The following is a 12,241-nucleotide window of genomic DNA, read 5'->3' on the forward strand; positions in this document are numbered from 1 at the left end:
AAGCATTGCCTTTTTAGTTGGTGACTTTAATGACGTCATCATTGATGACGAGAGACTGGAAACTAGTTTTATTTTTGGCGCTTCGGTAATGGTGGACAGAAACACTGCTTAGCCAACTTGCAAACGTAACGTTTATCAGGAGAAAAGCTTCAATAAACTTTTAAGATGCCGTCAATAGAAGGTACGAAATTAATGCCTGTCTTTTGTCATTTGTGTCGATCTATTTCACACTGATTTGACTCTCTTTGATCGTTTTGCAGATACTTTATTTCAGTTGAAGGTAAGCTATCATGTTGTGCCAGTGGTTGTGCTTGATAATGAATGTTTATGAAGGTGGACGAAGTTAATGTACCCAAGTTTGTAACTTTTATTGTCATCTGCTTTGAAGTTCACGGCCAAACAGTTGGAAAAGTCTTCCAAAAAGTGCGAGAAGGAAGAAAAGGCACAACAAGCAAAAGTGAAAAAGGTATATAAAAGTTTATAATAATTTTAGCACATACGAGCTTATTAATGTTTTAAAGTTCTCTCTTTTTGATTGGTTCTTTCTTATGATCTATTAGAGGACAGACTCACAGATGACATCATTAACTTTCTTTTTTGTTTTTTGTTTGTTTTTTTTATTATATGAAACAAGTAGATTCCTTTTTGCTGTGCGTCTGTTCTGAATGAGTACTAGTCACACAGAAGATGCCAAAATGTGGTAAGAACATCAGTGACAATCCGCCATTGCCTCATGTGCCACTTTTTTGTTGTTACCACGTTTTGACATCATCTCTGATCTATTACTGAAGACACGTACAGCAACATGGAATCTATTTGTTAATTTGTGCTGGTTTATTGACTCTGTCTACTTAACTTCCTAATCTATTATGTTTGACAGAGTACTGTGTTGAAGTGGCATAGTTTATCACTTACACTGTATGAGCAGTTTGTTTAAGTCTGACCAACTGGATATAATGGCCCTGTACCAATATGCCTTTAAAAGTCTTCCTTTTCATGATCATTTCAGCTAGTGTAAACCCACTTCTATTTTTACATTGTGCAAAAGCAGTGGTGTACTACAAAGAAAGCAATAGGAATAATATTTTTCGAGATGATTGATAATTGGCAATGGGCGATTCTCTCTATGAGACATGTTTGCAAGGAATCATGGCAGGAAGGGAATGTCTGGTAGAAAGTTAAGTGTAAAAAGAGATTGAATCAATTTTACCATTCAGTTTTTAATTTTGAAGGCTTTACAACAGAAGAACATTGAAGGAGCAAAGATTTATGCAGAAAATGCAATCAGGAAGAAGAATGAAGGATTGAACTATCTGAGGCTTGCATCTCGGGTGGATGCTGTCTCGTCAAAAGTTCAAACTGCCATGATGATGAAACAGGTACTGTTTACTATTCAAAAGTTACTTCAAAACCTGTGTTCAGTTCACGTGTGCATGTATGTGTAACTGCATTCTAACTGCACGTGAAATATCTTGGGGGGAAAAGGCCGACAAGGCAGTTTTTCCAGTAACAAACAATATTCAATACTTATGATGCTTTATTCTGTAGTGAAACTAACAAGAATGTCGATTTTGGAATCTCAGTTTGCTTAAGAGACCTTTGTTTACACCTTTCATTTCTGGTTGAAGCTGGAAGGATGTAAACTATGGCCTATCAGTTTGTACATGGGTGACCAGTCCATAGAAGCACATTTGCAGTAGAGAAACATCTAGTAGTGATTTCAAGTGAAGTTAAGTCTACACTATGCCTCAGTATCCTACACATTCCAAACTTACCTTGGCTTCCAACCAAGAATATATTGATGAGTGTTATTCAGATCAAGCAGATATAGTACTTTCTAAAGTCTTAAGAAAACTTTAACTAATTTAATTGATAAATCCTGAATGTGTGAATTTAATGTTTTCTTCAGGTTACAAAGAACATGGATGGTGTTGTGAAAGGTCTGGATAAAGCTATGCAGTCAATGGATCTTGAAAAGGTAAACTATTCTTTAAAACAAACTGGACCATGGCTAGTTCTACAGCAGTTTCCTATGCAGACACTCTTTCAGTTTGGCCTCTTTGGTAATCTTCCTCCCTTAAGGTTGTGTGACAAACCCACAGGGCATCTGCATACAGACAGCAGATCTAGGGGAGGAGCCAGGGGGTCCCGGATCCCCCTTATTTTGGGTAAAAAATGAAAAAGGAGGAAGGAAGAAAAGCTGGCAGGCAAGTAAAAGAAACCAGTCTGCCCCCCCCCCCCCCCCCCCCTTAGCTCAAGGTCTCAATCCACCACTGGCACAGGAGGCTAGTTCTAAATAAAACAACTAGCTAATTTCGAAAAGTACTTATCTGAAATTCAGTTATGATGATTGCTTCAACAGATTTCAGCCACCATGCAAAAATTTGAAGGCATGTTTGAAGATCTGGATGTCAACACTCAGGTAATGTCAAGGAGTACTATCTTTTACACTTTTTAATCAATTGGACTTGGAGACCTAGGGTGCTTACCATTTGTCACCTGTTGGCTCATGTTGCCACAGCATTTCTCATTCTCCCAAACTTCCATTCATGTTTCTATAACTTGATAGAAACATGGAACTTGTTTTCTATTTCTTAAAAGTGAAATATTAACATCAATATAAAAGTGTTGAAATGACATCTACTTAACTGTAGCTCAACTTACAGTGGTTAGAGCGTCTGGCTAGATTATGGGTTGTGGGTTCAAATCCCATAAGGAACTCAGATTTTTTTCTGAGTTGATGTCATTTCTACATTTAAGGACGGTGCCTACTAATTGCAAAGGTTTTTGCGCCAGGCTAAGACCACGCGGAAAAAGTAGATCTTTGCAAGGGCTATTGGAATCCACAAAGAAAAATGGGAGTAGCCACACATTTTTTCAAGATAATTAGCCTTGAATCTCAACAAAAATGCTGACATCAGCATTTTCCTGAAAAAAGAAGGAAAGGATATTTCTTCACAGATTTCCATAGAATTTACCTTTACATACAGAAAAGCAAATACATTTAAAAAGATCGTTTAACTAAATGGCAAATGGTAACAAAAAAAAAACATTTTTGATATGTTTTTAGTAACAAATTCATTGCAAAAGTGCTTTTAGCGTATCTGACAGCCTTCCTCTGGTTTGGCTAAAATACAGTCTAAATACCTTTTGTTCACAACCAGAAACTAATCACATGTTGAATAGACTTGCCACTTCCATTTCACAATATAAAATGTAGGGGTAACCACACATGTTTTAAAGTTATTGATCTTTTTTGAAAACTTTTACGGTGCCCGTTATATTTTTTCCTGTCACCTCCCCAGTAAGTAAGACATTTGCATATCTCACACTTGTTTTGCACGCGCATTACGCCATCTTCAGGTACATGTTTACAGTTGGATTTCAGTATAATGTGTGACAGATAACAGCTAGGTTTTCAGCTGGAAGACGTAAACAGTTAGTGGTTGGCGATCTGCTGCTATTCTGTTGTTCCTGGTTTAAGTACAGGTTCATTAAACTTAATTTGGTCACAGCAGGAAAATTTTGCTTTCATTTTAGTCGTGTACGTGATAGCGTAGATGATTGCGTCAATGTCAGCTCCAGCGCGCTTGTGGAGCTAAACCATGGCTTGCGTGATGCGCAGAACGTGTGCGCACTAACAAAAGTAGGCACCATCCTTTAATGAGATTATCAATAATCAGAGTTAACTGGGAGATCTGCTGTTGGCCAGTGGATGATCGCTGCAGGCATGCGTAGTTGTGCCATTGCTGTGCCGTTTCACCCTTGTAGTTTTGCTTTGCCTTGCTTTGTCGCTTTGCCTTTGGTTTGCCCCATCCCACCTGCCTCATGGTTCATGATGGGCCCTTGTGTTTAGGTAAGTTTACTTATTCTCCACTGAGAATTCAGTGTGACAGGTGCCAGGGGGAGGTGACCTATGGGAGGTTGCCATAGATACCCCCCTTTATTTGCATTTTGTCCACACTTGCTCACTGCCTGCTTTGCTGTCAATTGGCACCTACCCTCTATTTTGAATATTGCTTATCGACAAGTTAATATTTCGTATAATTTAAAGGTAGTGATTTTTAATACAAAACCACTATATGTGGAACACAAGCTCTGTTCTGTGTGGGTAGCCCTATAGAGAACTTCAGTATTAAGAAATAGCATGTACCATGTTTCTATAACTCAACAATAATATTAGAGAAATGTTGTGGGAACATGAGCCAACAGGCAAGTGTTTCCACAGCTTTTTCTCCCAAACTTCCACGAGTGTTTCTATAACTTGATAGAAACATGGAGAACATGGAGAACATGGTTTCTATTTCTTTTAGAAAATTCTGTGACAAAAAAGAAAACGTGTTTACTAGATGATTATAAAAATGGAAATTCTCTTTGCTCATGCCATCATTACGTTAACAGTGCATGCTAGTTCTGCGTTCCTATCGAGTTATAGAAATACGATTTTAAACCAATCAATATATGTATTTTCTTTGGGCTATTTTCTTATAATTTTCAATTATTAAATGCTTTTTTCCTCACAGAGTATAGCATCATGAAGTTAAAAAAATAATATAATTATTTCTTTATGTTTCAGGTGCTGGAAAGTGCTATGGGAGAAGCCACAACATTGTCCACTCCTCAAGACCAGGTAGGATTTGATTATTATATTTATTATTTATACCAGGTAATGACAGCTACATGTCTACATTTTCATGTGGTTAACAGAGCATTTTAGTCAATAATATTACTACCGACAGTGTGTTACTTTACGCCTGTTATTGTAATGCACAGACAATGTTATAGAGTTGAAGCTCTAGAACAGTGGCACACTGGGGCAGAATTAACTGGCCATTGTTGGCAGATGAGCTTTGCAGGGAGTTTTCAGTCTCCAAAGGTAGAACATACGGGTCTATAGACAATATGTAGATGTATAGTTGGAAGGAAAAAAATTCCTTTTGGAGAGGTGGCCAACATAAATGCCACGAGGTGACCATTACTACGGAAGTTTGACTGTAGCAACATGTACATCATCTAAGTAGTTTAGCAGGTTTTCTTGAGCCTTTCATTTGCTAAAGTACAAATGCTTGTATTTGCTGTGAATAGAAGTTTATTTCTATTGTTGCGTTGCACTTTCTTGAGGATTGCAGGAAAGGAAAAGAAATCAGAGGCAAAGAGTTTTGGTTTTTCCTGTAAATTTCATTCTTAATCTCTTTCAGTAGCAATAACTCTTTTGATTCCATTGTCGTTGATTAGGTTGAGGCGTTGATTCAGCAAGTTGCAGAAGAAAATGGCCTAGAAATTATGAGTCAGCTGGAAGCTGTACAACCTGGTACGTCCTCCCTCAAAAATCAAGAAGCACAACGATCTCAAGGAGAGGAAGACCAACTTAGCAAAAGGTGAGAAATGACAATGTTTCATAGAAGATCTCAGAAATTATTTTATTACTGTAGGCTATAACTAAGGCAGTTGGAGGCACAGTGGCCTCATCATTAGTGTGCTTGCCTCCAGTTCAAGTGGTCTGGGTTCGAGCCCTGGCTGGGGACATTGTGTTGTGTTCTTGGGCAAGACACTTTACTCTTACAGTGCCTCTTTCCACCTAGGTGTATAAATGGATACTGGCAAATTTAATACCGGGGGGTAACCTTGCAAGGGAGTTCTCATCCCATCCAAGGGGTAGCAGAAATACTCCTAGTTGCGTCATGCTACAGAAACAGGGGATTAGCGCTAGCCTGATGGGCCACTTGGCTTGGATACAGACTTAAGGTATAGCTAAGGCAGAGTTTCTGTAGCGTGACTAGGAATATTTCTTCTCCTCCCTGGTTGGGATCCTATTCCATTGCAGAGTTACCCCTGGTATTTACCAATTGGTACCTGGGTGGAGACAGGTACTTTGAGAGTAAAGTGCCTTACCCAAGAACACATCACAATGTCCATGGCTAGGACTCAGACCCAGACAATTTGATCTGTGGTCACCATGCCTCTAAATGGGTCAAGTGCAACCGTAGATATGTATAATTGTGTGTTTTCTTAACAGATTAGCTTTTCTTAAACTACTATAACAATTTTTTTTTTTATCTTTTTTATATCACAGACTTGCTTCTTTAAGAAGTTGATTGACGTCTAAGGGAAAGACACAATTCTCCAAATTTAAAAACCACAGACAGGGTCTACACCTTTCTTCAATGCTTCACAGGATCAAGGAACAGTAAATGATGTTTTTTAGCAATAAGTGATAGAGCGGTTTTCAGTTCAGTGTAATCACTCAAAGTTATCGCTATAGCCAATCACAAAAGACACAGACACAACAGTGAACCAATCAAAACTCGAAGTAACGTAGCTGTCGCAAAGCACAGGAAAACGTTTGGAGTGAGTCATGATTGGCTTTGGTTTTTACTTCTGATTGGATGAAAAAGTGGGGCGAGTTTTTTAAGCCAATTGTGTAGCGTGGTAAGTGCAAAACCAATTACTTTTCGACACTCTAATGAAAACCACTGTATGTCCATTGTAATAAATCCATAGTTTTCTAAGCTAATTGTGTCACAGAACATCTGTTTAAGAAATTAGAGCAGTTTTTCAATTAGCTGTTGGAATGTAATTGTGCCTTTGCTCTGGCTTTGCATTGTCTAACTTGAGCAGTTAATGTAGAAGCTCTGTTAAGTCCCTGAGTGAGATATTTTCGTCACGACTTTTTGAGGTTCGAAGTCGGTAAGTAGAGAGTGGATCATTGGCTTACATCTTGTCATACATGTAAATCAGCTATGGTTAATAGAAAAGAAAGGAAGTGAACGAAGCAGACATTACATATTATAAGTGCTGTTTTATTGCACATTTCCACAAGACTTAAAACGTGTTTTATTAAACTAACTTAAAACGCGTAAAATTACCTCAAGATAATTGTTCTTGATTATAAATTGTGGCAGATTACCATTTAGATAGCTAGAGGGGAGGGCCTCTAAGCAAGTGGGGGGGAGTATTATAGCAAAAACAGAAAATTATTTACATTTGCGTTAGACAATTTGTGGTAGTTTCTTTGAGAGAAATATACCATGCAACTTGCTCTAACGAAGCCAAACAAACATGGTGTTTTTGTGTCATCCGCGAATGGTTGTAGCAAAACGAAAACATCAATGGTTACCAGGCCTAATTTTTCTTTGCATTGTGATTGGTTCGTTTTGCGCTGCTCTCACCGGTCGCCATGGAAACGAGCGGTAAATGACTTCTGTTGAAGGGTCGGTTTGTTCACTGCGTTATTTGCGTTTCCTGTGATTGGCCAGTGTGATTACTTTAGTTGAAAGTCTTACTACAATCGATAGAAAACCGCTGTTACATATAAGGGACGGACCATTATTTTTTGAGGAGGAGGAATTGGGCAATTTCTGAAAAATAATTCCTACACAGCAAAAACTGCTGAAAAAAAAAATCGTTCAAGGAGAGCCATGGGCAAAAAATCAAGCAAGCGCTTTCCACTTTTGATGTTAAAAAAAATTCTGGCACAAGCTATTGCCCAACCAAAAAAAAAAAAACCATGCACAACCTAAAGGGAAGAAAAAATTTCATGCCCCAGAAAATTGCCCAACCCCGTATCCCTCCCCTCCCTCCCCTCCCTCCCTCCAAAAAAATAATAGTCCGTCCCTTTGTTTGAAGTTTTACGGCAGTTGATAAAAAACCGCTGTATCATGTAACAAAATACTTGGTTTTGGAGTCGCATAACGATGCGTGTAAAATATGATTTTGTATAACATTGTATTCATTTGAATGATGGTTTCCGATACTTTTATTTGGCGCGATGTCGGATGTTAATAATTATACAAAAACCTCGTGCCTGACACTATTGACTCTGTAAATATATGCATCCTGGCGAGGCCATCAGTGTTATGTCGGGCCAGTATTTTTCCAAGCATGTTGGACCGGGTAAAGTTTTTATGCTCTGCTTTAATTATAGATCGTGTAATAAATCTCTCATCTGCCAAGCTTTCTCAAAACCGATCTGGAAGAATATCGACTTTCGGTCTTTTTTTGTAGAGAGTTCAGTCGTTGCTCTTTTTTCCAGTACGGCCGTTGCGTTCAGTTAATGAGATCTGACGCACCTTAGCGGTGCTTAGCTAATTTGGACCTTCTCTTTTCTTTTGGTGGATTACTTGCCGTTCCTAATAAAATAAAGAAACCAAAAAAATAAATTTGCTGACTCACTTTTTGTTATGATTCAGCTTGTTACAGTCGAATTGGCCCAACAATGGGGTGTATTTTGGGAGGTTATTTGCAGTTAATGGTACTGTTGCAAACGCGTTTCCGTTAGTCTACGACACTTAATCAGGAAGGAAATGACGATACCAAACACCCTTCGATTCTTCATGTCGACTGATAAACGTACTCAGTGACACGAAGTCTTTTTTAACTCACCCATGAATTAGGACTTAAAGGAGCTTAGTCGCAGAAGTTTGAACTATTTTGGACACGTTTGAATTTACCTTCTAGATTAATAGTAGATTATTAAGGTAGAAAAACACCAAAGAGATAACAATAAACCGTAAAGGAACAAGGATGGTCAAGGATGGAGAAGATTAACACGGATTACAAACAAACTTGAAAAATTTAGGCTTAACTTTTCAAGATGCGCAAACCATGTCGTAGCTCCTTCAAGGAGACAAACCAGAATTCGCTGAGTGATTAAAAAAAAAGGCATCAACAAACTTGGGCTTTTCGTAAGTGAATAATTAGCGGAAAAATGGCCAATAAAACTTCAATAAAACTGTTATCGGGTCGAAATTGTTTTTTCAAACTGCCAACGACATTATCAAAGATCAATGGAGTAGTGGCCTGCTAACAAGTATCAGGGATTTGCGGTGAACCGAGAAAAATTACTACTAATTTGTGATATCATTTTAAAATATAAACCCGACCAATTTAAAGAAAGCTGGAATTCGATTTATCGACTACACTTTCTGTTCCTGATTGAAGCTCGTTTTCTCTTCAACTATCATCTGTTTTTGAACTCTCGTTTTGCGAATTTGTTACAAGATTTTTGATCACATTTGTGGTATTTAAAATTGCTGACTAATTGTATAGCTGGGTCATATACCAACAATGCGACCGATTTCCGGAACTCGGCTGAAACATTTTTAGTACTAAACGATATCTATTCTGAAATAATTACTCCGAAATTAGAATTCCCTCCTGGGCACTGAAACCCTCGGGCAGCTTTAAATTAGCGGTTTGCTCCGAATGGCGCCCTGGTGAGGTAGCTCACAGGTAGCTTCAAATGACGGGTTCCCAGGACAATTTAGAAGGTTTCAAGTGATCTTCTGGAGAGGTTCTTAATAAGAAAGATCAGGATGTTCTTTTTAATAAAACAATTTTACCTGAAGTACATATCGTGTCTATCAAAATGGCTAAAAATCACGATATTGTTCAATTGTCATCATGATCAAGATGAAACGAGATCTGTGGCGATATTGCGTAGAGTGAAATATTATATACTAAAATAGACCTACCGTGAAATTAAAAACAACGTCGCTACTTTTAAGTTTGCATAACTAACGTTAATCGAATTGAAAACTTTAATCTACAGGAAAAATCAGTGTAAAGGAAAAAAAATGGATCATTTGTCCCGGTATGTTATGATTGTTTGCAAGAAACAATATTTCCGTTTATTCTTTGACAGAATCTCTGACAGTATTTCGCTTCTCTCTTTTGCCTCCCAGTGCAATGCAAAACCATTTTTGGAATCGATTGACGTTCTTTAAAACACTTTGCACCAATATCTTGGCGGTAAAATCACTATCATCACATTCTTCCAAAAATGAGTTCAATGAAAACCCTTTTCGTACAAGTTGAATTGCAGTTAGCCATGAGTTGACATGCCTCATAGGTTTGATGACAAAGTAATTTTTGAAAAAAAAGTTATAAAGCATGTACTAACCTGCCCTTCAGATAACCCAAAAGCCGTTTCCTTGTCGCCATCGCCTCTGTTTCAAAACGAGGTCAGACGTTAACCCTGATATAACATAGAAATTAGTTTGTTTTGAGTTCAATTTGGATAAAAGGTTTTGTGTGTGAGGGTGATAATGAGAAGGTATAAATGTTGCCTGTTATCAAATATTGCGTCATTTTTTAGATCAGAAGGGTTTATCAACAGTCAATGTTATTACTACACTGACTTGTAACCAAGCATTTCAGCCAGTTTTAACTGTGGCTCAGATTTCGTAGCGTTAAAGAAAAGAGATATGTGCTTCGATTTTGAACCGAGACTTTAATAAAACACTGCAAATAGCAATACACTTCTAAAATGTTAAAATACTCCTGGCATACAGATACATTATCTTTTTCCTCTCAACTATTTTTAATAAATTATCAAAATTACTTAAATAAATTATGTTATTTATTAGTGTCTCTTAACAGTATTTTCATACTGTACTGGAAGCTACCATTCCTCTCAAGGAGTATTTCAATCACTGTGGTTGCGTTTCTCTGCCGCCCATTGTTCGTCACAACACTTACGTATGTCTATCGACCATTCTTCTACCCACGTGGTTCTGATTGAAGACGCCCGTGGATATCAGCGCTTCGTGATGACCACGAGATACACTCTGTGGACCCGGCGCCGATCCAGCGGCAAATCTGCCTCACCTTTAAGTTGGTTAACTTGGTGACAAGATTAAAGAGCTTTCTTTGGCCATCAGCCAAGCGGACGCGCCCGGATCCCGATAGAATACCGACTATTACACGATCTTTCCCCTTTTCTAGAAGATGTGTTCTGACGTATGTTCCGGCGCCGGAACTTCCTGAGGACGCATCGCATCGACAGATCAATAAATTGCTCATTACTGCTGATTCGCAGTGGCTGTACCACATCGAATTCGATTTTTTGTCCCCGGGAAAGCTGGAAAAGTGGAGTTTATAGCGATGTCGACCCTTAATCACTCCAAGCCTTAGAAATGGCCGTTTTTGCGCTCGGTGCAGCGCGATCACGGCATAATCAAAGCTTGGGGGGCTACTTTTTAGACGCCAGTTTTGCGGGAACTTAACGTTGTTCACGGCAACCCAACGTAATTTTTTATTGCGCCGGAGAAATCCCACCTTCAAGTTAGCGATCTCTGTAAGCAGCCGCTGACCATCGTGGATGCAGTGCGCGGATGTCAGAACGTGCTGCTCAGAGATCAGGGATCCCGTACAACCAGTTGAGATCTTCACGCTCGCTGAAAACGGAAATTTTTGTGCTTGACTGGAAGTGTTCAACCTGATGCGGCCGTCACGCCCAAAAATAAGTCTTTTTAAGCGAGACTTTAAGGGTTGCTCGACTTCGGATATAACTGATCGATAGCTTGCTCTTTGAGATGGCGACAGAAGTTCTGGTTCAGGCTCGTCAATTATCGCGGAATCGACCACGTGGTGAAGATGTGATCCGTTAACTGCTCTGAAATCTTCAAGATCGCGAATTGTCAGTCTAGTCAATGTTTCCGAACCATTGTGCCACAGCGTGTCGTAGTTGAAGTCGATTAGATCTTCTTCGACATCATTGACAAACGCCGTGAGCATGTGTTCGTAGCCAAAGGTCGTCATTTCTGAAGGCTTAGTGTCCCCGGTTTTGCCATGGCTTCGTCTTGATCGTCTTATTTTGTGCAAGTTAATGTTTTCTTGAGACCCGCTGTCCTTTTCGTTGCGTCTAGTCGACGCGACAACTTCTCCTGAAAATGTTCCTACCAAAAACGTACTGAGTACAATTGTTGGCCAACAAAAGACGTACTTCATTTTTCCCACCTCCTTCCTTGAAGTACACTCGAGAGTGAACTGTGGTTGTGTGTATCCGTGATCTTGTTTTGATGTTCTTAAGTAACTTGCGGATGTTGCGGAAAATTGCGATGAAGAACCTAAGTGCACATGCTCAATCTCACGAGGCCGATATTGTCGAAAAAAAAAATTCACCGGCGATCGAGGTTGAGAGCATAAAAGATTCTCGAGACAGAAAAAAAATAGAGGCCAATTTTCCTTATTAGAAATTCGCTTGACGCCTCTGCACATGATTAAAATTTGGAAAGGAAATTGAAATAGTTTTTGCGACTCGTAAAACTTGATAAACAATCCCACCGGCTTTATCTAATGATGATCATTCCAAAGACGGCGAGAGAAAAAAAAAACTACGCATTGAACATTGTCAAAAAATGCTGATTGAGGGCATTAGTTTTATAATTTCCGACGCTGACGATCAACACATTAATTTGATTGAATTCCACTTTACAAAAGGTTGAATGGACTGTTAGAG

General features: G+C 38.8%; 2 protein-coding genes across 2 annotated transcripts; one reads left to right on the top strand and one right to left on the bottom strand.

Moving 5' to 3' along the window:
• Nucleotides 1-37: 37 nt before the first annotated feature.
• Nucleotides 38-8,159, top strand: LOC110048080 (charged multivesicular body protein 1a-like). Its single transcript, XM_020753852.2, has 9 exons — nucleotides 38-181; nucleotides 261-280; nucleotides 389-466; nucleotides 1,233-1,379; nucleotides 1,910-1,978; nucleotides 2,363-2,422; nucleotides 4,577-4,630; nucleotides 5,236-5,378; nucleotides 6,074-8,159. The coding sequence occupies exons 1-9, from the start codon at nucleotides 166-168 to the stop codon at nucleotides 6,093-6,095; spliced, it is 609 nt and encodes a 202-aa protein (XP_020609511.1). The 5' UTR covers nucleotides 38-165; the 3' UTR covers nucleotides 6,096-8,159.
• A 2,052-nt stretch (nucleotides 8,160-10,211) lies between these two features.
• LOC110048081 (serine protease 23-like) lies at nucleotides 10,212-12,000 on the bottom strand. Its single transcript, XM_089298852.1, has one exon. The coding sequence runs from the start codon at nucleotides 11,998-12,000 to the stop codon at nucleotides 10,501-10,503; it is 1,500 nt and encodes a 499-aa protein (XP_089154978.1). The 3' UTR covers nucleotides 10,212-10,500.
• Between the last annotated feature and the right edge of the window lie 241 nt (nucleotides 12,001-12,241).

This window comes from Orbicella faveolata, unplaced genomic scaffold (genome assembly GCF_042242905.1).
Source record: "Orbicella faveolata isolate gen_17 unplaced genomic scaffold, um_ofav_v1 contig_3, whole genome shotgun sequence".
Classification (NCBI taxonomy): domain Eukaryota; kingdom Metazoa; phylum Cnidaria; class Anthozoa; order Scleractinia; family Merulinidae; genus Orbicella; species Orbicella faveolata.